At 53.0% G+C, this 24,405-nt stretch overlaps 1 protein-coding gene across 5 annotated transcripts in view; it reads right to left on the minus strand.

The window, feature by feature from the left end:
- Positions 1–1,546: 1,546 nt before the first annotated feature.
- CUNH3orf20 (chromosome unknown C3orf20 homolog) overlaps positions 1,547–24,405 on the minus strand; it is a 40,976-nt gene continuing 18,117 nt past the window's right edge. For 3 of the 5 annotated variants that reach the window (XM_037523593.2, XM_054699609.1, XM_037523559.2), the window contains 9 exons: positions 23,838–23,958; positions 20,828–20,959; positions 16,202–16,325; positions 14,595–14,832; positions 10,059–10,365; positions 8,319–8,426; positions 7,782–7,924; positions 2,761–2,895; positions 1,547–2,098 (listed from right to left, as the gene is read on the minus strand). In XM_037523593.2, coding sequence (XP_037379490.1) covers positions 2,002–2,098; positions 2,761–2,895; positions 7,782–7,924; positions 8,319–8,426; positions 10,059–10,365; positions 14,595–14,832; positions 16,202–16,325; positions 20,828–20,959; positions 23,838–23,958 — 1,405 coding nt within the window. In that variant the 3' untranslated portion in view covers positions 1,547–2,001. The remainder of the gene's footprint in view (positions 2,099–2,760; positions 2,896–7,781; positions 7,925–8,318; positions 8,427–10,058; positions 10,366–14,594; positions 14,833–16,201; positions 16,326–20,827; positions 20,960–23,837; positions 23,959–24,405) is intronic. The other 2 variants (XM_037523574.2, XM_037523584.2) reach the window with 2 other exon arrangements.

Raw genomic sequence — 24,405 nt, forward strand, 5'->3', positions numbered from 1 at the left:
TTCACCTCACCTCCCCTAAGAAGATTCCAAAAATCTGAGGCCTAGATAGAGGAGAGGGCTACTCCATGGATAGCAAAGATTGGTAGTTAACTGATAAGTGGTTGTCTGAATCTTGCACTGAAGATGGCATCTTCTGAGGTATCACGGGTCCAGAGTGCTGTGATTGATTACTAATGCCTGCAGGATCCTGGGGTGAAGCGGCAGGAGTTTGCGTCTCATGTGTCTGTCATCTCTGGAGATCACACATTTCTGTGTTAGAAAGCTTTGGCCTTCCTTCTATCTGAGGAAGAGTATGGCAGGAGCTTGAAGGAAAAATCCAGCTATTCTCATCAGACAAGTTGTGACTTTCTTTGATAAATGTGTGCCTTCCCATCATGCAATGTTTGATGGGGGGCACTGCTGGAGCGTAAAGCTTATCCAACTCTCCTGGCATCTCCATGAGGGTGGCAGCTTCCCCTTTTCTCCCTCTTTGGCATCTCCATGAGGGTGGCAGCTTCCCCTTTTCTCCCTCTTTCTCAGGGAACAATTTGATTATGCAGCACTGGATAGTCCCTGGACCTCATTCCACCAGTGGGAGGTGTCCCTGTTCCTATTAGGTCACTTTGGGCTCCATTTCAGTGTGGGGGAACAGCCTCGGGAGGACCAGGTCCTGTCCTCTAGAAATATCTGTGCACCCCATGCTACAGCCATTGCGGTGTGTGCAGACTGACCGGCACAGCTGAGCAGGTAGGCCCAAAGGGCGGATTTAGGGTGGACGGTAAGAGGGTGAGCTGATGTCTCCATTCTAGCCTTTACCAGAGTCCTGCCTGAGGGGCTGAAGGGTGCCTGCATGCAGGACAGAAGTGGGACTTGCTTCCCCTTTCCTTCCAGTCCGTGTGCATCCTTGTGTTCAAGAGGGGAGAAGTGGTTAGATGCCCAGGGCTACTAACAAATATCAGGACCTTTGGTATCAAAGGATTCTGGTCTTACATAGCAAGTCATTTCAAATCTACTCTAGGGGGACAGATGTAAGATTCAGAAATGGTCTTTTTTGAACAAAGGATAAAAAGTGAACCTCAAGAAATTCCGATTGAAACAGCATCTATTTCAAAAGGCACACAAGCAATGCAGAGCACATCCAGGTGCTGCCCTTGGAGCGGGGCCTGAAGTGTCCTCAGGTTTGGGGAACGAGGCAGATTCTCTGGGGCTCGCGCTCTGCTCCTGGGAAATGACTCTTGGGAGCAACTGTTGCGCCTGCCCCTGCGCCAGGGAGGAGTTGGCACACCCCTGCCGCTTCTCTGGACCCTTGGTGCTGGGGAGGCCTCTTCAGGCCTATGAGCTCAGCGTCTAAGTCACCAAAGGGCACTGGGCTCATGGGGATGTCAGCCTGTTGGGGGGTCACAGGAGTGCTGGCTCCCGGTGCCACCAAAGAGTCCTTTGGAGTGGCCTGTCACTACCCTTTTCCATTCTGACTCCATGGCCCTCTCCTCATTCCAGTCTTTTATTCTTTCTTCCTCTCCTCCCCCAGCCCTCCCATCCCCTTCCCCCCACCCCCCTGCTTCCAGGGGCTCCTTTGTCATCACTCTCCCTTCTCAACCGCTCCCCCATCTCTCAAGGGCCTGCCCGTCTCAGTCTCCCCCTCTGCTCTCTCTTACCCTCTTCCAACTGGGCCGGAACCAGAGTCCTCCTCCACCCAGTGAGGTGCCGCCACAGACGTCCCTAGGGGTCAGTACACCTTTCAGCTGGTTCCCCTGGGAGCTAGACAGCCATTTTCTTAGAAGTACGAGATTCTCAGGCCTACATCGCTGGCCACAGAGAAAGCTCTGGGTAGCAGAACCAAGTCTCCAAAGACTCGGCCTAATCCAGGGCTGCCCGGCCTCTGGCCTCACAGGAGCCAGCCTGTCCCATGCCTCACCCAGACCTGGAGGCAGCTTGTTTATTGTGCAGAGGCTGGGGGAGAGGGGGTGGGAGGTGGGGGCGGGGCGGCCAGCTAGTCCTGACACTAGGCGGCTGGGGGCAGCGTCACTTCTTGGAGGGCAGCTTCTTCAAGTTGACTGTCTTCTTGCTGAACCTCCTGAATTTGTTGAGAGGATGTATATCCTCTTCGGACACTTTCATTCTAAAAATCCAATAGAGAGAAACAAACACTGGGGGGCAGGGGTTGGCGGTTGGGGCGGGGGGGGGGGGCGCGGTGGGGACTGATCTGAGCCCTGGCTGGGGGCTGGGGCTGCGAAGAGCATGGCCTGCTCTGGGCGCCAGCTCAGAGCAGGTACTGCTCTCCGGGCACTGTTCCAATCTGAGGTGGGGGGCGAGGGGGCTCCCATCTGCACCCATCTGTGACCTTTCAAGGTGTGCACAGCTCAGCTTTTCTGTCTCCGCGAGAAATGCGCGGCTTAGCCCACGCAGCCCGCTTCACAGTTAGGTGGGCAGCTGGTGGGGTTCTGACAGGCCTAGCAAGTTCCTTGCAGAGAGACAGGGGGCAGTCTCCACCCTTCACGCACATCTGGGCCATGGGGTTTCACTGCCAAGTTTACAAAATGCGTCAACCTCCACCGCCCAGACTACTGGCAGTGCTCTCAGGAGCAGCTTGGACTTCCCTCTGGACAGTGCTGACTGACAACATGGATTATCAGGACTCCCTAGGGGTCCGTGGTTTGCTGGAAGCTGTGAAGACACATGTGACCTCTGTGACCTGTGGTGGAGCCAGGGGCATGCCATGAATCACATCCCTTCTGCTGACCACAGGAGGCCCCCTCAGGCAGGGTTGGGGTGGTCACCTACTTCTCAGGTTCAGGAGAGGGGTCCCTCTCCATTTTGTCCCACAGAGCTAATGAGGAGAAGCTTCCTTGGATGTCTCCCGACTTTGACTTCTTGACCAGGTCAGGGTCTTCTGGGCCAGAAGTGGAGGCTGAAATGCTGCAGGGAGGGGAGGGCAGCGCTCAGTGGGGGCTCATCAGAAGGACCCCAGAGCTGGCGGGTGGGTACACAGCCCTCACTTTCTGCTGCCCCTTCAATGTTGTGGTTGTAGAAAGAAGAGGGCAGGAACTCCTCCTTGAGAGGTGGCGTGAAGGGAGAACCAGACCCCACTGGAGACCCAGGGACTGACTTCCTGGAGGTGGTCGGCTTCTCTGGTTCTGTTCTAGGCTGGATTTGCCGACTCTGTCAGTGACACCAGTACACCCAGCACTGACCCCCCAAAAGGGGGCGGTGGGCTCCATGAAACGAGCAGAGGAAAGCAGGCCAAGGAGACAGGTCACCATGCACAGTGCTCTGGGCTGAATCATGTTCCCGCAAATTCACACATTCGAGTCCTGACCCCCAGTTGTCCAGAATGTGACCTTATTTGGAATTAGGGTCATTGCAGACTTAACGTGTAAAGTGAAGTCATAGGGCATAAGCCTACGGTAATCAAAACACCTTGGCATTGGAAGAAAAATAGACACACAGACCAATGACCTGGAATTGAGAGCCCAGAAGCAGCCCACACTTACACGGACAGTTAATCCACAACGGGAGAGCCGAGTGTACGATGAGAAGGAAAGTCTTCAACAAATCGTGCTGGGAAAAACTGAACAGTCACATGCAGAGAACTGATACTAGACCACTCGCTCACACCAGATACAAAAATTAAATGACATTTAATGAAAATAAAAAATGACAAGCCATCCTACTGAGCGGGAGAAAATATTTGCATATCACACATTGGACAAGGGGCTAACATTCAAGGCCTAGAAAGAACTCAACCAAGTCAACAAAAAGAAAACAAATACAACCCAAAAAAATAGGCAGGGGCGCTAAACAGACAATTCTCCAAAGAAGACATACAGGTGGACAACAGGCACGTGAAAAAATATTCATCACTTCTCAGGGAAATGCAAATCAAAACCACAGTGAGATCCCACTCACACCCGTGAGAATGGCCCATGTCAAAAAGACCACAAACAGCACATGCTGGCGAGGGTGGAGAAAAAGGAACCCCTGGATGCTGTTGAGGGGGATGTAGGCTGACCCAGCCCCTCTGGAAAACAGTATGGGGGTTCCTCACAATATTAACAATAGATCTACCAGATGATCCAGCAATTCTTCTCCTTGATATTTACCCAAAGAATGTACAAAAGCTAATTGGAAGGGCTTTCTGCACACCTGTGTTCACCACAGCACTATCTCCAGCAGCCGACTATGGGAATAACCTAAGTGCCCAAGGACGGAGGAGTCAAGACGTGGATACTATGCAGCTACAGAAGGAGATGAAACACTGTCATCCGAGACAACACGGGCAGAGCTGGAGAGGGTGATGCTAAGTGAAATAAGTCAGAGGAAGAAAGACAAATACTGGATGATTTCACTCACATGTGGCACATCAAGAAACAAAACAAAGGAATAGACAGAATTAAGCCCAAATCGTAGAAATCGACTGTAGAACTGAGGCTACCAGAGGGGCGGGAGGATGGGGGAACAAGGGAGAGGAGCCCAAGGGGGCAGGGCGAAGACTGTGGGCGGCTTTGGTGGAGGGTATGGTGACACACATCTGGAGGTGTGAGCCTGTTCTAAATCATGCAGTGTTCTGACAAGGGCAGAGGAGCACAGGCTTGCTGAAGGGGGCATGCCGTGAGTTCACAGCAGCCAGGCCGGTCCTTCAGTCCTCTCTTCATGAGGGCCCCTCCCCTCATCTGGAAGGCCTAGGAACATTAAAAGTACTAACAAGGGCCGAGAATCTGGGTACATTCACAGTGTTTGCATTCAGCAAATTGATGCCAGCCCCACCTCGCGCTGGCCCCACTGGAAGAGCACATGGTCCACGTGTCCTTCGTGTTTGGAGACCAGAGCAAAGGCCTATCGGAGGCCCTATGAGAAGTCAGGGCCTCGGGTGGCTTGTGGAGGTGACTGAGCTGAGCCCAGGCTGCTGGTGTCCATCAGAGGGCAGGGGTTGGGGAGGGGGCTGCGGGGGGGGGTGACTTGCCAGAGTGGATGGGGAGGAGGTCCATGGGCTCTCTGGGTGGCGTGGGGTGCCTTGGGAATGCAGGGGGAAAGGCCCAGAAAGAACGGTTCCCCTAAATCTCTTCCCTCGCTCGCTCGCAGCACAGTATTCGCTAAACAAAGTCTCCAAGTGAGGCTTTAGAAAAAGCGCAGGCATCCGGCCTTGAGCTCACAGCCAGCTTCTCAGTCTCAACATGGCCCCTGCAAGGGCCAGCCTCACACCGTCTCACCCAGTGTCCACACTGCTTCCCGAGGCTTGTCTTCCTGGCCTGTCCTCTCTCCTGATCAACTCAGTCCATCCTCCACAGGCGTGGCCCGAACCCCCCAGAGCTGTGTGCAGCTCCTTGTCCATCAGGATCTGGCTCTAAACCACTGCTGTGTTTTTCTAACAGCCCTTCTTGGCAGTCCCTGCCAAATCTACAACTAGCCTGTTTCCTGGTCCCCAAAGTGGGCCATGCCGGTGCCTCACCTAATCCCCCCAGGGGGGCCTATGTCCCCCTCCTTTCTGCCAGGCCTTATGCTCATCCTTCAAGGCCACCTCCTGAGGGACCCTGTCCCTGAGCTCTCGCAGGAGTGACTTCCCTCCACTGCTTATTATTGATAGATGCATGGTTCACAGCTCTGGGAATCTGCCTCTGCTCACCGGAAGGGAGGACTTGACTGTAGCAACTTGGCATGGCTGAAGCTGCTCTGAGTCAGTAAATGAATGAAAACGCATGATGGGATGTCACGGGGATGAGAATGACCAGGCTCGTGACCACCCTCCTGGGTCACAGGAACATTCCTGCTGCTGCCCATAGTGGGCCAGGGACTTCCGGAAAAAAATGATCCAGAATCGGATACCAAGACCGTCCTTAGTCAGGGATAAGTAGAAATGGCCATCTGGGAGTTGTAAAGGCCAGCCACCTCCAGCAATTAAAAAAAACCTTGGTACTCCTTCCTCGAAAGGAAAGTAGCCGTGGAGCACGCCCTTAGGGAGTGAAGCTCACCTCCTGCGGCATGGAAGCCCCTGCTCCACTTCGCTCTCCCCCAGAGCGGGTTCAGATCCCCGGTGCAGAAAGAGCTGGCTTGAAAACCGTCCACACTCATACTGCCTGCAGCTGTGACACCCCAGTTAGCCCCAGCAGCCGGCAACCAAACAGGCTACCCAGAATCAAGGGGAACCCACCCCTTTCCGTTCTCAAGAACCTCGGCTGTCTGTGCGTGGGGGTAGTTTTCTGATTCTTTCCCCATCACTCCTCAAAACTTGTGGAAACTGGCACGATCACAGAACCCCTGGCGAGAACAAGCCACGAGCCCAGCGCTCATTTTCATAACTGTAACAATAGCACGAGCAAGGGCAGCTGTGCCCACTCAGCCAACCTGAGCTGTCGGAGAGCCGCTGCCTCTGCCTCACCCAGGCCTCGGAGTCCAGTCCCAACACCGCTCGCTCTGGCTTCCAAGCTGAGGTGTGTCCTGGCCACGTGGCTAGGAAGGGGGCCACACTCCTCTCTCCCGGCCCCTTGCCTGTCCCAGCCGCAGGCTGCCCTGTCCCGTTAAAGGGACATTGAGGGTAGAGGGAGTCAGATAAGAGCTGCCTCTTTCCTTGAGCCAGTTTTGCACCCCTCGCTCCCCAATAATGTCCCCAAGCGGAGGCCCCTGCTGCTGCACATTTCTGAGGCCCCTGCTGCTGCCCCGCCATCCCGCACGTCACTCACCTTCGGTATCCCGGTCTGTCTCTGTTTCTCTCGTAGAGCCGAGGAGCCCAGCGGCCCCTTCCCTGGGATGATATGCTTCTGACCTTCCTCTCCGCCCTGCAGGGCCTGACCCTCCTAATTCCAGGGACACCTCCCAGGCCTGCTCTCTCTAGGAATTGCTTCAATGTGGGGGTCACAGTACGGCCTTCAGAGCTCCTCCAAGTGTGGAGTTCCCCCAAACCTCGTTAGAGTCAGCGAGACACTCTGACAAGGCCCAAACTCAGCACACAGGGACGGGCATCTAGAAAACTGGCAGCCTGGTGAAGTAGAGGGCTGCCCTGCCTCAGTGCTGGTGGGGCAGGCACACAAACTCACACCTTCCGCAGGTAAAGACCTCCCTCCCCCCCTTCCCCTCCCCTCCCCCCTTAGCTCCCCCCTTTGTGTTTATAAAGCACATCTGCAAACCCTCCATTAGCACCTCAGGACCACCCTGCCAGGTGGGGATTATTACCTTCCTCTTAAGGGTCAAGAGAGTGAGAACTGGGGAGGCAAACTGGTAAAGAGCAGAGTGGGGGTGGGGGTGGGTGCTTCAGCTCAAGGGACCCCCAACCCAGTGAGTTTTCACACCATACCGCCCAGGTTTTCTACAATCTGCTTCTATTTCCAAATACAGCTTTTAGTAACTTCCTAAACCTCAGGCTCTTCCCTGGACCATACTGTGGGCTTCCTGAGCGGAGACGCGCCTTAGCCCATCTCCCCGTGCTGGGCTCAGCAGGTGCTACTGCCTGACTTAATAGCACTTCAGCGCCCCACCCCATTCCTTCTCCAAGCCCAGCACCACTTGGTGAGCCACCCCTTTCTCTGCAGCCCCGCTGGTGGAGTAGCAGTAGCCTGGGGCGCGTACAGGATGGGGTGGGGTGGGGCAAAAGGCAGTTTTCCCCTTTCTCTAAGGGGGGCCTTTCCCCAAGCTTGCGTCCCCCTCACCCTTCCACCTCATGCCAACCCCATTCCCATTCTCCCCTGAGAGCTGCAAGGTCTTGAGTCAGATTCCACCAGGCAGACTGACTGGATTGCAGGTTGAGGCCAGCTCCCCAACTCTGCTACCTCTTCACCTCCCTCTCTCCCACTCACCCCAAGTCTCTACTTTACCTAAATTTGTAGTCCTCAGGCAGGAAGTAGCCCATTTTACAGTCCTGTCGAGCCCGAAAGATCTGTTTCAGCAGGTTCTGCCGGCTGTAGCCATAGCCATTCAGAATGCAGCCCCCGAAAAGGAGCTTCCCCGCGGCAAACATCTGTGGACAGACAGGAAGGAACCAGACGCCAAGGCCCTCAGCATATCGGCATATCTGAGGGCTGCAGACCCTCAGAGCTTGCATGAAAATCCAGGCCTTTCATTGGTGATTTCAGGAAGGGGTACTGCCTCCCTGAGTCGGCAGTGAGGTGTGGCTGTCCCTTGCAGGCCCCCCACAAGTCAGAGGGTATCCCTGCCCTCTCACCCTTTACCCCCTGCCAGCTGGACCAGCTCGCCCAAGTCCTCCCAGACCCCTGGAGCCCAAAGAGTATCTTCCTGCTCAGAGGGCTCCACGAAGCCCGTCTGTAGCCCCCACGCACCAGCCTCCCACACTGGCGATTGCACCAGGAGACAGAGGCGATCCGCGGCAGCCCCCGCCCCTGGCCCGTGCTCACCAGAATCATGCCCTGCAGCACAGCATACTTCTCCACCAGCAGGGGCGGGTCCCTCTGCAGGGGGCCGTCCAGGTCATAGTGTAGCAGGCGGTAGGGGTCACGCCGGCACTGCGGCAGAGAAACTGAGTGTCCCCCTCCTCTGCCAAGGCACACTTGACCCCACAGTCTCAGGCCCAGTTCCACCGATGCCTGGAGCCCCAAGCAACCCCCTTTCCAGGTCCTGTTCAGTGTACACACTGTGTGCCCACCGCCCCAGAGAAAGTTCTCAGGTCCATTCAGGGCCTCCGTGGTGAAGGCCATCATGGAGATGATTGCCCCACAGTGGACATCTGCCAGTGCGGCCCTCTGGGGTCCACAGGACCAACTGCTCTTGGCCTGGGAACAGCCCTGCGGAACCTAAAGGAGGGAACCGTGCTCCTGAGTGCACCCATTTCTGGGATCCCTCTGCCTCCCGATACCCACTCCTCCATCCACTTCAACTGCCCCTGCCAAGCAGGTCCTGTCCCCTGCATGCTGCGCGTGGCTAGGTGGGACCACTGTGCATTACCATTGTTCCGGAATGGTAGTGAGTGACAGTTAACAGCCCCCAGATAAACTGAAGTCAACCCTAAATTCCCACATGGGCAGTGATTATATCTCCCTTCACACAGACTGAAACTGAGTCTTATTCAACGGGAGCTTGACTCCAGGAAACACAGGCAGTTTTCATGCATGACACTAGTACAAAGCCTTCGGGGTCTGGTGGGAGGGTTCTAAATGGCACGCCCTGGCACTGGCTGAGTGCAGGCCCAAAGGTGGGCCTGCGAGGGTCAGGAGGTGGTACTTCTGGGAGGAGGGCTGGAGAGGGCTTCTCCAGGGCATACAAGGAAACTCGGAATGAGGGACTGTGGCTGCATGCAGACAGGGCAAAGACAGAGGACTCGGAGTTCACCAGGGCCGAGAGGATTTGGAGCAAGTCAGGGGGTGGACATGAAGCTTGTGTGCTCTCTCGGCACCCTCTGCTCCTTGGTCTGGGGCCCTGGCTTCCCACCACACTGTGCTGACCATCAGGATGTCTGTTGACCCGGGCGATGAGACTTAGGAATAAATCTGTAGCAAGTCGTGGGAGTGGCATCCATGCACCCCTGACTGACCAACCCTTAGGACTTCAACCACAATGAATTGGGCCTCAAGAAGCACCCCCTTCTCCCCATCCACAGGTCACTGCCTCTGCAGGAACACCTCCCACCTCCAAGACCCTCCCATCCTGAGAAACCTTCCCCGACCCTGAGAGGGGGCAGACCCCATTCCTAGGTTCACAAAGGCCAGAGTTACCTGTACATTGGGACCTGCTATAGTCGCTGCCCCCCAGGCAGGGATCCCCTCTGAGGCCCTGCACAAGACTGATGCACAGCAGGGACTTGGTCATGGTCTAGAATATTGCTGAGCCTAAGGACACAGTGGTGAGCATGGTCTCCGCTCTAACACTCACAAGTTGTGGCAAGTGCTCTAGAAGGAAAGGCCCTGTCTGCATGCTCTAGAGAAAGGCCCTGCCTTGTGGGGCATTCATCCTGGGACAGGAGGCTGAGCAGGAGCAGGCTGAGACAGAAGGAATAGCGTGTGCCAGGACCCACGTCCTGAGTACAAGGGGCAGCCACTCAGCCAGATGCTCGGCCAGGCCTAACGTCCCTCTGAGGCATCTCCCAACCAGCCTCCCCATTCCTGGACCTGAGGTACTCCTGAACTGGGGCTCGGACCCACCTGGATGCAGGGTGAGCCACGACCCTGCTGCCGGTGACTGTAGAGGGTGTCCAGCAGCCATTGGAGCTGTACTGTCATGGTGGGGTTCTGGCTTGAGATTATGCCAAACACTAGGATCTGATTGGGGTCTCGGGGTGCAGCCAGGAAGCGCTCGAACTCCACATCAGAGACCTGGGGCGGCTTCACTAGGCACTTGCAGCCTGCCCTGGTGTCTTCCTTGCGGATGAGCTTCCGCAGCACCAGCGGGCAGTCAGAGGGTGGCGCCGCCCACCTGATGGGGCTGCGGGGCGCTTCTCGGGCCTTCCTGCTGGCGGGTAGATGGAGCAAGTGGGTGGGGTGCTCAGGGACCATACTTCTCCTCCCCAGGCCACTCCAGACAGACAAAGGGTCAGGTCCATACATGGTGTTGCTGCCAACTCACAGGCCGCTCCCCTTATATGGGTCTCCTGAGCTCTGGACCTCAGTTTCCTCAAGTGCAAAATGGGAAATCATTCATTCACTCATCCACTTAGCTGACACAAACTTTGGAGTCATTTTAAATCCTTTCTTTTGTCCTCTATATCCCATCCTCTATGAGCTAGCCTGTCAGCTTCACATTCAGGAAAGATCTAAAATCCAACCACATTTCCTGCCCCTTACTCCATCCTACTAGCTCCAAAGGTCCATGCGTTCATGAGTTTGGAGTGTTTTGCTCAGTGGAGTGAATTGTAGCCTACGGCAGAGAATAAAGATTCAGTAGAGATTCACTAACTATTCAAACCAGCAATACAAAGTACAAATGTGTCCACAACCACTGGCACAGAAGTGGCTGTGGCTAATTCTGTGGCAATCTGTGTAATCCACTGGGCAGAAACTATCCTCACTTCTACAGGTCACAGAGCAGAAAGGTCTCATCAGTCTGTGGGGTGGCTGCTCAAGTTCACACGGTCACTAAGTGCCATCCTGAGACCAGAGAGTTACCACTCTTAATTTTCCTGAGGCTATTTAATACTAATAAGTACTTGCTAAACAACTTAATGTCTCTTAGTCAAAAGCCTGAACATCTGGGGAGGGGACCTATTAGATCCCCCAATAGATTGGAGCTATTAATCAAACTTTTCTGAGGACCAATCCAATATGGATCAAGGATCTAAATATGGGAAAATTAAGCCACAAAGTTCTAGTAGAAGATATGGGAGAATCATAATTTTGGATCAGAGAAGAACTTTTGTAATTATGACTCTGAAGTTGAAGTCAGTATAGAAAAAGATTGCTAATTCAACCACACACAAAAAACCAGCAACATCAACAACAAAAACCTGAAGGGGAAACGCTCACGGGCAAAGAGGAAAGACCAGTGACAGGCGGGGAAACACAGACAAGTGACCAAGTTCCTTCCTGAAGAAACGGTAAATGAATTTTAAAAGTTAGTGACCAAAAAAATTACGGGTTATTTACACAATTCGCAGAAAAAAAGATGCAATTCACAGAAAATGATAGAGAAATTATTTTTTACTATAAAGAGATCGGAGGTGATGTCACTGAAAGCGGCCAAGCAGGGAACTCCAAAACCATGTCCCCTCCAACACGGCAATGCTGCTGGCAAAAAACCGGGAGAAGCGACTTTGTGCACACCCTGGATCTAACAACAGAACTCATGACAAGGCGGGGAGGCTCCCCAGGAAAGGAACGTGTTGGGTTAGTTCTCGTGTTGGGTTAGTTCTCGTGTTGGGTTAGTTCTCGCCTGCTTGCTTGCAGTGCCACAGGGAGCACAGCCTTCATTCCTGGTGTGGCCGGCTGGTACCAAAGACGGCGAATGGATTCTGTTCTCAAGGAACTGGGGCTGTGTGGCTGATAGGTCTGGAGGCTCTGAGGGGGGGCGAGAGAGCAGAGCCAGGGCACAGCTGGGCTTCCCACTCAGCCTGTGCTGGTCAGTGCCCTGGGTCAGCTCCTGGGGCAGGAAGAAGGTCAGGAAAGGGGAGGGGCCTTGGCAGTCTCTGTTCACCCTGTCGCTTCCACAGAGGGAGTGCTGTCACCAGGTTTTCCACAAGCTTCCCTGCCATGTTGCCAGTGGCCTCAGGGAAACCCAAAGTGCAGGTGGGCGCTCTGGTGTCACAGGCACACAGACCTACAGCAACTTCCTCTTGCCCCACAGGTGCTCCTTGGTACCTGGGATCACACAAGTACCCTCCTGCACAGGGCAGTGACACTCACAGTCTAATGAGCACTTTTGAACCTCGAATAGTCTTTGCTCTTCATGGGCACCTGGGAGGGCACACAGGGAGAAGAGAGACAGGGCAGGAATTATTAAACCCATTAGACAGTTGAGAAAACTGAGTTCTGAGAGTTTGGGTTACTTAGGCAAGAAGGTCTGTTCCTAAATCACTGTGTGAGCTCGGTTACTTCTGGCTGCCTCAGGGCTTTGGACTATGCTCTATGATGCAAGGAGACTGAGCTTTAGGAGTTAGGAGTAAAGAAGAAAAGGCCTCAAAGGCCCAATGAACGGCCCAAAGGAAACTCTGGGTGATTCCTGAGGGCTCCCAGCCGGCCGGAATCCCTGCTCACAAAGGCACCAAGGCACATTGGCGGGTGAAGGGGCCATGTCTATGACTGGACAAGTATCCTCACCTGACTCCTCACGAAGTGCCTTCCCCGCACCCGTCCCCCTCCAGTTAATGGCACCATCATCATTCAGTTATTTAAGCCAAACCCTAAAAGACACCCATAATACTTCTCTTTCCATTACCCTACAGCATCTGTCAGTCGGCGAGGTTGGCCATGCTTCCAAACCCTGTCACAAACACGTCCAATCTCTTCCTCCTGCCACTGCCTTGTCAGCTCATCATCAGCCCCATAGCTGCTGTGATCCCGCTCTTTCCACCCTGAAACCATCTTCCCACAGCCGTCAGAGAGGTCCCACTTCTGACAGTGGCTGACTGGGGTGTCTTAGAACATACCCCCTTCTGAGAAAATGGAAAAACACTCAACAAAGCAGAATCTTAAAAACCTATTTAAACGTATTAGAGATTTCACAAGTCAGTAAAAATTTGGAGGATCAGGATGAGGAAGAAGAGTGAAACCAAGGACAAGTGTGATCTTGAGGACAGCTTTCTCCTCAAGGCAAACGCTGATTCTGAAAATGCAACACGGATGTGAAATACCAGCAAACCAAACCTAGCAATAAATGAAAATGAAACATCAAAACCGAGTGACATTTGTGTTGGGAATATAAGGCTGATTGAACATTTCAAATTCAATCACGCAATTCCCGGTAATAGCAGAGTAAAGGGGAAATCATCTGTTCATCTCAACAAATACAGAAGAGGTATTTGATCAAATTTAATATCCATTCATGATTTTTAAAAAGCTCCCAGCAGGCTAGAAATAAAAGGGCACTTCTTTAATAAAAGGACTCTCCAAAAATATCCTACAGATTGATAGTAATACACTGAAAATTTTCACTCTAAGATGAGAATTTATAGAACTAAATACCTATGTGTCAGAAAATAAGGCCTCAAACCAATAACTGAAGCTTAAAACTTAAGACACTAGAGAAAGAAGTTAAACAAAACAAGCAGAAGGAAGATAAAAATAAAGAGTGGCAGTAGTGGGAGTGAAAACAGAAAAGAGAGACAGTCAAGGAGACCAAGAAGCTGACTCCTTGAAAAGATAAAAATTTGACAGAACTGTAGCCAGACTGTAGCCAGAACTGACCACCACAAAAAAGAGGAGACATTACTTGCCCATGTCAGAAGTGAGAGAGGTGCTGTCACTACAGGCCACGCAGACATTACGAAAGGCAAGGGGACACTGTCGACAATTCTGTGTGTAGAAAATCAAGAACTTAGAAGACAAGGGTCAATTTCCTTAAAGACACAAACTGCCAAAATTCACTTGAGAAAAACAAATGGCCTAAAAAGTCCTGTATTTATTAAACTAATTGTTTTTAAAAGTTTTCCAACCAAGGGAGGTCAAAAAATGGATGAGAGAACTGAATGAGCCACTTTGCAAAGAGAATATCCAAGTGGTCAGTGAACAGCTGCCCCTGACGGGCCTGTCGCGAGCGGGCGGGCGACTGCAAACGCACAACCGTGTCATCATGACAGCAGGACCCGCAATGACTGACAGCAGCGAGCACTGGCGAGGGGATGGAGCCACCGGAAGGCCCCCCTGCAGGCGGTTGTGGCACTCGCTTTGCCATTTCAGAAGACATGTTATGAAATTTTCTTTCGACTTTGTTTTTTACATTTAAAAATGTAAAAGCCACTCTTGGCTCACCCAGAAAAAAGGCAGGCAAGTAGGACCAGATGGGGCCCCCCGCCCTAGTTCGCCAACCTCCTAGTTCCCCAACCTCGTCACCACTGAGTCATTTTCTCCTACCCCCATCACCCCCACCACGGCTTCAGTTACTCAAGTGCACCTCTTCCATGTTGTCCCCCTTCCCCCCAGGATGCCAGCTCCCGGGGAAGAGGCCTCACCTGTGTTGCCCCCGGCTGCGTGTCTGCTCCCTGGCAGTGTCTGACACACAGAAATTGGAAGAAATGAAAACAAGCCCACCTCAGGGTGGCCATGGCTCTGGATCGGATCTTGGCGGGCTTCTTTCTAGTAGGGATCACCGGGACAGTCCTTGGTTCTTCCTTGGTAGGCTCTGTAATCAAGGCGTCAGGTCGGAACGACTGAGATCTTAATAAAACTTCCGAGTATAAAGTTGGCCTGATGCCCCGGTCCAGATGGGGCCCGGATTTTATCCTGGCTTCTGCCTCTTCCTTTACGGGATATTGTATGGTGAACAGGCCTGTTAATGGGAGAAAGTGCTGTCAGCTTCCCTCACAGACTGGTCTGCCCTGCCCCGCTGCACCAAAGCACCCGTTCAGTTCATCATCCACACCCTCCTTCACCACTCCTGCAGATTCTCCCCTTGAGCTACTGCCCCTCCCCCATCTGCACTGTGTTCCAAGCCTAGTACAGTTAGTGGGCCAGTAACCGCTGGGTGAATGTAAGAACAAATCAATTTTATTTCTGTTCATTCTTCAAAACCCAGTTTAGGTCCCTCTTCCCCCAAGACATCTGTGTTCCATTCAGCTTTGTGTCCTGCATAGCACACAATGTAGAGGTATTGCATCCATGCTATTCCCTTCCCTGAGAATGCTGTTCCCTTCCCTGAGAACATTGTTTCCTTTGTCTCCAGGTTTAAGTCATTGCCTTCTACTTTCTTTGTTGTATAATACTTCTTTGTATTCTTATTTTTGCTTTCCCTATTAGACTGGAAAATGTCTGAGGCCAGAGACTTTTTCGTATACTCATACACCAAACATGTAATGCATGTTGGGCATGCAGAGATAGGCCAAAACAGGGTTCCCTGCCTCTGGGGACTCCTAGCACTGACAAGGTACAGGGAAGATGGCAAAGAACTATTCACAGTGGTAGGTGGTAAGATTTATAATTGGAGCATGATAAAAATAAAGAACTATAGAAGCCAAGAGGAGAGTATCGCCCCCTCTGTTGGGGAAGTCTCTGCTAGGGAAGTCAGGGAAAGCTTCCTGGAGGAGGGGCATAATCAAACTGAATTTTTATGAACAAGGAAAAACTCCCAGGGAGGCCTTGGTGGGAGCACAGCCCCTCTGTGCTCAATCAGGGGTAGCATGCAGTGGGGGTCAATGCTCCTTTGTCCCCAGGCCCATCAGCACTGAGGAACCCCTTCCACATTTCAGAGGGGGGGTCCTGAGGCCACCCACACAGGCCTAGAAGAACTGTGGGTTTCACAGGAATGGGCTGGTGAGGTGGCTGCTTAATCTATTGAGATCCTCCACAACAAGGTGAGAGGAATAGGGGCTGCAAAAGGATGATCGGTGACATGGGGGATGGGGCCGAAAAGTGAACGAGGTATAGGGGTGTGCAGAGGGACACATAAAAAGGGGCAATGGAGGCTGGGGGCAATGGAGATGGCAAAGATGCAGAGAACGTGCAGAACTGAAGTTGGCGGAGGTCCCTTTGTTAGCAGTTAGCTGTGTGGCTCCAGCAAGTTCCTTCAGAAGTCTGAGCCTGCTGATCCTAGCTAGCAGTGAGGGCAGCATCTTCCTGTGGGGAGGGCGAAGAACGGTCCTCGGAGGCAGTGTGCAGTCTGCACGCCAGATCGGCCGTCACCCATCTTTCCGCCCCCTTACCTGCCGCCAGCAAAATGGAATTCATGAACTGGGACACTGTCTTCTGAAACCGCTTCTTGATGTCCACCAGGGCTCGGCTCATCTTGGACAACTTGTCGTCCACGATGCTGATTCTGTGGGTCAGCTGGAGAGAGGCCGGGGGGGAGGGCTTTGTCACCTGCCCCACCCAAGCGCCTGCCCACCTGGGGAGAGCAAAGGCCTGGCTCAAGGCTGGAGGGTGTGTCCAGCCCTCTACCTACCATCCACCTCTCCTCCCCTCAGCCCAGGGGTTCTTGTGTGCTGGCCCAACCCAATGCAAATGTCCCTTCCTTGGAGGGTTTTCCCTACTAGACAGAACTGTGGCTGGCCCAGACCCCCACAATCCTCTGCAGCCTGAAGACAGGAGTTGTTGACCTTTTATGAAGTAGTTGTGCCTGAGCTCGCAGAAGAGCATGGGCTGTAAGCTCCTAGAGGGCAGGGACTGGGTCTCTGCTGTGTCCGTGTGTCTGTCCTGCAGAAGATGCACAGGGAACACTTACTGCGTCATGGATAACTGAGTGGCTAGAGGCTTCTCTGGAGCCTTTGCTGCCAGTTGCCCTCTACACCTGCCATCCAGGACCTCCTCCGGCCAGCTGCCAGAGCCTCGTCCAATTGCTGCAGCTCTCAGCTGAGAAACTGCCTGGTTAGGGTCCCTGCAGACCACCAAGGCCCAGGCCTCCTGCTCAGTGTGGGGTTACCCCGAAGGGGGCTTGGGCTCCAAAGCCCGTCCGTGCGGGATGGCCAAAGCCTCTGCTGGGGCTCTCCTACAGTCCAGCCTCTCCTTCTGCTGGGGCACCTCCAGGTACTGGGGAGCCAGGCTCCCACTCCAGAGTTAATGGCAGGCAGGGTCTGATTTTCTTCAATTTGGCCAATTTCCTCTGCCGGCAGTTGTTCTCTGTACTAAACTTGCACATTGGCCCATTTTTGTCCATTCTGCCCTGAGTCCTGGCAATTTTGCAACTTTTCTTCCCTATGGTGAGCTGCTGGCAGGGAGGAACTATGCTTTTTACATCTCCTACTTAGCACAGAGGAGGTGGAAAAAATGCCTTCTGTGGACATGAAGCCTCTGGTAGAGGGTGAGGGGCCTGGGAGGATGTCTTCAGATTTTCTGAAGAACAAGACTCAGCCTGCGTGTCCTCTTTACACTGCAGGCAGGATCTGGAAAGGCCCCAATTAATACCAAAGCCTCAACCTCCCTCTGACTGTTTGGCCCCAGCCCCTGGGCTAATTTTATTTATTTGTATTAACCGGGCCTGCTTCCATAAAGGACTCGAGGCGGCACTCGGACTAATAAAGCTTTTCAGCTGAGGCACTGCCTGAGCCCAAAGTGCTGCCTAGCTAGAAACACAGCCACAGGGGCTCCCGGCTGGGACTGCATTTCTGCCTGTCATTCTGACGGGTGGCTCTTTCCCGGGTGATGGGCCTCTGGGGAAGCCGTTTAACAAGCCTGCCAGTGATAGGGACTTTGAGGGTAGGAGGCCACCCCACCCCCTACCCGCAGCTTTTTGAGACCACCCTGGCCCGGAGCGAGCGCGCATACAGGATGAAGTTGAAGGATCGCAAATGTCCCAGGGTGGGGGCACGTTACAAAGTCACACATCATCACAGGGATGGGGAAACTGGCCCCAGGCCCCTTGGCCTCTCCCAGCCAAGGTTTTCTGCCAGCCCCACATTCAGTGAGTCTTCCCAGGTCCTTGCAGTCCTTGCAGCTCTACAGAGCTGATGTTCTGAGTCTTGGAATTGTACATAAAAGTATTCTAAGGGGCCTCCCCGGTGGCGCAGCGGTTGAGCGCTGGGTTGCGAAACTGCCCGCAGCCACTGTGGCGCCGGTTCGATCCCCGGCTGCTCCCCAGCCACCGGAGGAGGGTCCCATATGGCGCGCAGACCTCTCCTGCCGCCCGCTGCTCCCCTCAGCAGTGTACCTCGGTCCTTCTGCCTGCTCTGCTCCCCGCTCTGGCTCTGGTGAATTCTCTCACCCTCCCGCGCTTCTGACTGTACCCAGTGCATGTATAAACAAAACAAACAAACAAAATAAATAAATAAATAAAAACATGCCTCTATAAAACAAAAAAAAGAATATGCTTTAAAAAAAAAAAAGTATTCTAAGGTGTTTACTTAAGCTGGCAGTTAAGGTCAACATTTGGAAATCCTGTTACTGACAATCTGCCATTTCTCCACTTGCTGCTGTCTATCTAGTCAGAAAGTCACAGTATCTGCTACCTCTCTGAGTCCTCAAACGGTGGTTAAGTCCACTGTTCTCGATGGTACAAGCCCCTCGGGGGTCAGGAAGTGTGTCCCCTTCATCCCCTCATCTCCCTCCACAGTGATGACTTGGGCCACAGGTTGCCCAGCGAGTGGGAGAATGGAGCTGCAGGCCCTGCTACTTCCTCACCAACAGGCCTGTCACCGGAGGCAGTCCTTGTGCGGGGTCCTGCACAACAGACAGTAATAGGAGTCGTGCAATGGCTTGTACAAAGGGAATGCTAGAATGGAGCTGAGTCCCGGCTGGAAGGCCTGTTACAGGGCAGGGAGAGGGGCGGCCCAAGCATATCACTGAAGAACCATTATTGCCTTTAGAAATGCTAGTGAAACAGCAGAGACCACAAAAAGAAAGAAAAGGAAAAAGGTCCAAAGTCCTAGCAACAAGAACCTCTGAATTTTACAAGAGCCTGCCAAGTGGCCTCAGACGCCATCTTTGATCTGGCCACATGGTCCAACATACTGCCTAATCTTTTGTGTAAAACTGTGGCACAGAACAATTTCCACAAATTAAAATCTCTTAGCAAGTCACTACAAACAAATTACACACAAACACAAAGAATCTTCACAAAGCCCAAGCCAGTTTTTCAACAGCAAATCGACATATGAAACAAACACACTGGAGAAACCAAAAATCACATTTGCACTTATGGCAGCCAGTGCCATAGGGAAGCCCAGTTTCCCCATGAGGCTGACTAACCACAGATGGCTCTGTCCTAAATCATGTTGGGCGCCAAATCTGTTACAGGGCAGGGAGAGGGGCAGCCCAAACCCCACAAACCTGCCTATTCTATATAGGGATCTGCCATCCGCCGCATCAACACAAAACATAGGAGACTTTAATGGAAAGGAACTTTAATAAAACTAGGAAACAATGCAGGAAAGGCAAAGAATCTAGTTTCTAAATGAAGCACCCAAAGTTACCCGTCCCCTCGTGGGTAAAAGTCCATCCAAATGGGATTGGCCCAGAGCAAGGCCCCAAAGCCTGCCACAGTCTAAAGCATCCTCCAGTGGGGACCCACAGAAAAGGGTCAGAAACAACCAGACAAGCCTGGAAGGAAAAGAGCAAAATCAAAATCAAGATAAAAGCTACCATTATCTCCTCCCCACGGGTCTCACCCACATCTGTGTCACCCAGTCCACGACCAAAAGACAAGCACAGTTTCTTCACGTGTCTCTAGGCTCCATGCGCCTCCTCCAGGTCTCCTTCTGGCTCCATCCTGCTTCCTTCCTCAGTCTCCTCTGCAGCTTCTTCTCTCCCTGCTCAGCTCCACCCTCCCTTGGGTGGGGCAGGAAACCTGAAACCTCCCCCTTTCCTAGGGACCACCCTGTTACAGGCCGAGTGGAGGGGGAGGTGGACTCTACCTGGGGTGGGCGAGGAGGCAGCCACACACTGTGGCCGCTGTTCTGTCCAGCACCATCTGTCCCACTCCTCGAAACAGCATTATGATTTCTGTTTAAGACAACACTACTGCCTCATCCTTCGGTTCGGCCAGGAGGTACACTCGACCACATCCCTCGGTTGCCAGGATGGACATGACGCTCAAGCCTGACCAGTAAGAGCAACACACACTCCTGGCCACTGGGAACATTCAGGCAATAGGCACTTAGTATAGCCAATGATGTTGGTGTCACTTTTAGTGGAGTGTGCCCTCTTTCCCTGGGGGAGACCAACACTGGTAGACTAATTAATAACCCGAAGATACACCCGATCATTTTTTCACACTAAGGAAAGCCAACAAAGAGGAAAGCAGAGCCAAGAATTGAGATGATCTGTTGGAATCATTTGAGGACCTGGATCCAAGCATGCCTGAAGCTGCATATTGATAATCTTTTCAATTTACTGAATTGAGGGCCTCCCCTGGTGGCGCAGGCAGTTGAGCGCCGTGCTGTGAAGCTGTCTGCAGCCTCTGCAGCGCTGGTTCGATCCTGGCCTGCCGGCAAGGGTCCCACAAGGCGAGCAGACCTCTCCTGTCTCGCTCACTGCTCCCCTTAGCAGTGTATTTCGTCAGTCTGCCCATTCTGTTCCCCGCTCTGTCTCTGGTGAATCCTCTCACCCTCCTGTGAATCTGGCCTGCACCCCGGTTCTTGTATAAATAAATAATCTTTTTTAAAAATTTACTGAGTCAATATAGTCTCTTTTGAAGCATAGACTGGTTTGCATTCGATTCTGTTAGAACAGAAAGACTCATAACTGATAGAAATATTTAACATCAAAGGTAATACTAAGGTCAGGTAGCAAATGATGACTATAAGCCCACTAGGCAGAGAAGGCACTGAGATGTGCAGAGGCAACCCAAGTAGAGATGCCACAGGGGCAGGCTAGGTTCCTCATCTGCTTTGCCTTACCCGTTTATCATGTGTTATCCCATGGGGACAGCTGGTGGCTGAGACAGTGAGTTTTACTGTCTCCTGCAGGGAGGTGAAGGTCACCACAATGGAATCCTGCCCCAGCACTGTCAGTTTCATTTGCTCATTTACCTGCAGGAGAAAACAACAGCACTCTATTGCCTGTTTCTCTTGTCCCACCAACCCCTACCTGACTGACCACAAAATACAAAACTCTTCTTGACTTGGAGCTGAGGAAGCACAAGGCCTTTCTGGTTCTAATGTTGGCCTTTAGCTTTCAAGGAGAAGACAAGAGAGCTGCAATCTCTCGGGGTTTAGCAGAAAAACTAAATGATGCCTTCTTACCCCCGTCCCTTCCCTTCCCATCCCGAGTTTGGGACCAACTATGAAAGAGACCGGGAGACCAGCAGCAAATCAGCTTTGGTCTCGCAGAACTGGATGGGATGTCGGGCAGGTCAGAATCCGGCAGAATTAAGGTCTGAATCAGGCAGACCATGTGCCTGGCACCAGGTCTGACTTCAAGGCTGGCTCTATTCTGTGCAGAGCTGCCTTGGGAAGAGGAGCGCCCCCTTCTGCACCCCCTTCTGTGGTGTGTGGGCAGATGCAAACAGGAACACAGTATGGGATGCACTGTACATGCTGCTCAGGGCCCCCACTCCATACAGTCATCAAAATATGCTGCTGCTCTCCCCTTGAGGAGGAGCTAGCCTCCTCCTCAAGAGTGGGGTTTCCTATGGAGCAGTCCCAGAAGAGGCAGCGGGAGGGTGGGCTGCCTTTAGAGCCACTTACACCTTTCTGAGATGTGTGTGATCTGGGGGTGAGTCCCAGCTCTGCCCCCTCCCTGTTAGCCAGCCATTGAACCTCTCTGAAGTGCAAGTTCTTCAGTACGCAGTAGGCGAGAAGCTAGTATTGGACTCAAATGAGGTCAGGACAATGGAAGTGGCTTCATAGGCCATGGAAGCCCATCCAATAAAAGCAGGGCCCTGGATGTCCATGTGAGCAGGGTTACTTATCAGGGGGCCCTCCCCTGGGTTCCAGAGTCTGGGGCTCTGCCCTGCTGCCGGGCCATGCTTCCTCTAGTCACGCAGGCCCTGGGCTGCTCTACCTCAGGACTCCTCTGGGCCAAGATCACACTGCATGGCGCAGCTTCCCTTTCCTCCTACCCATCCATTTGTGGCTCGGCGGTCTACACTGAATACCCTCCCGGCCGGGTCTTTCCTCCTGCTCTACAGTCTGATGCTGGTCCCCTGCTAGCAGCACATCTGATCCGAGTGTCTTCCTGTCAAGTCTTTTGCTGTCTTCAAATTTTGTAGATCACTCTCACTTACAGAAACCTCTCCTGTTTTCCTTCTAGAAAACAGAGTATGGAGCACTGCACTTGGACAGAATTCAAATGTCAGTGTTGCCTCCCCCTCTATCATTCCCTGTAGTTCTTACAAAAGCAGTGTGAGGCAGGAGGACCAAACTGGCGATCCATCTTGTTTAGATGAGACAACTGCGACTCAGAGAAGCTGAGTGGTTTTCACAAAGCTGCACAACCAGATTCTGGCAAAGCTGGTGCCTGCATGTGGTTCTTCAGACTCTCACTGCAGTTATCTGTCCACTTGGTCTCACTGACAGAACATGGTACCCGTCGGCAACCCACTTGTCGTCTCCTGGCACGCATGCCGTCCGCACAGCTACAGAGAGCTTAAGATAAAAACTCGATACCCCCCCAAAGTGGGGAACATGGACTTGGCCAGGCATCATATTTGTGAAAACTACCAAATCCAGAACTCACAACAGCCCAAGTGAATCAGAGTTTCCTGGGGCTGTGCCTGGGCATCTGTTTCTGCAAGCTCCACAGGTGATGCTGACAAGCAGCCCGCGCGGAGAGCCTCCTCCCTGAATGAGCGGTGGCCGAATGCCTGACCGGGGCCGTGGGTGCTCTGAGAAGAGAGGCGGGTATGGGCGGGGGGCTCTGCACCAGCAGTAGCAGAGAGGACACTTGGGTGGATAGGAGAAGAGGGGCAGGCTTCAAGCCGGGAAAGCCAGGCTGTGCCGTGGAGGCTGAACGGGAAAGGCACAGAGTGGGAGGCAGCGGTGGGAGGCGGGGGTGGGCACTGGAGCCCCACGTGTGTGCCAAGAGGCCTCCATCCATCACTCTTACCGTGGGACTCCTCATCTCACGCCACCTCAACTGGACTTTAGTGTCTGTGTGCTTTCCCTGAACCTCTACCCGGCGACGCTGCCCCTCACTCAGCTCTGCTCTGCATTCTTACTTCCCTAACCCCGAGTTCCTCCAGAGGTCGTTCATCCTCCCGCCCCCCCCCAGATCAGTGACCCTCAACCAGGGCAGATTTGCCTCCAGGGGCATTTGGCGATGTCTGGAGACATCTCGGGTGTCACACTTGGGAGGGCATCTAGGGGGTGCTGTCAAGTGTCCTCCCATGCCAGAGGTGAGTAGTGCCAAGGGAAATCCTGCTTTAAAGTGACCGGCACACCTAATCCTTTATTAGTAAATTAATCACGTTAGTATTTAAGATTAGTAGGTCAACATTGTTATTTAATAATTTGTTGGTGAATGGTTGACTGAACCAACAAACGAAGGGAGAAAGAGTCAAGGATGAAAGAGTCAAGGAGAAAGAGTCCTTGACTCCCACCCAGCATTTGATCTTACCGATCGCAAAGTCATAAATAGAGAAACCAGGGAGATGAACATAGAATCGCTAACTTTTCCAATTGCCAGGAGTAGCCATTACAAATAAAACTGTCAAGTAGTTTACCAGCTACTTCCTAAAATAAAGGACATTTTCACTATAAAATGTAACACCGTCAGTAATAAAGATAAAGGGACGGCTGTGCCCGAGAGGGCCGCACAGCAGCCAGCTGGTGCTGTCGGCCGGTGACAGCCGCTCAGCCAGCCTGGGAGCTTCTGACAGAGACACCAGGTTCCTGTCTTTTAGGGAGCCCTCCGGTTCTTGGTGTGGGGCAACTGGGGAAGGCTGCCGGCGGCGCTGCCGGCCCTTACCTTATACTCCAGGGAGAGCAGCGTCTCTGTCTTGGAGGCCCAGCTCCACTTGTGGACTACGAAGCCCTTGTGGTCGCTGGTGGTCCCTCCTTCCTCATCCAATATCAACACATACGGGCAGCTGGGAGAGACACGGCAGTGAAGGGCTGCCACGAGCCCCTGCGGGAAGCCCCCATCCCTACCGGCCGCAGGCAGGCACTGTTCCGGCCAGAGGAACGAGGGGTTCCTACAGGTACCCTACTTGCTCCACATAATATGGTCTAAGGTCCCTTCACCTGTTGATGCTACTAGGGGGAGTTTGCTAGGAAAGGAGATCAGAGGAAGATGACGAAGCTCAGGGGAGCTCCCCCAAGAGGGGGAGAAATGGAATATGTGCCCTGTTGCCCAGGAGCCCGCGGCACAGGGGGCACTGGAGCACACAGAGAGTCATTGCTCCTGCATGCGGCTCCCGTGGAAGGCCAGGCAAAATCAGCGCTCGGCTGGCAAGAATAGACGGTCCCAGAGTGTGTCCACACCCTCTCCTCCACGCTCCAAGCTCCTCCGTGAATCTAGGCAACAACCAAGGTCT

The sequence above is a fragment of the Talpa occidentalis genome, unplaced genomic scaffold (genome assembly GCF_014898055.3).
Source record: "Talpa occidentalis isolate TD23 unplaced genomic scaffold, MPIMG_talOcc4v2.1 talOcc4.10, whole genome shotgun sequence".
Taxonomy (NCBI): Eukaryota; Metazoa; Chordata; class Mammalia; order Eulipotyphla; family Talpidae; genus Talpa; species Talpa occidentalis.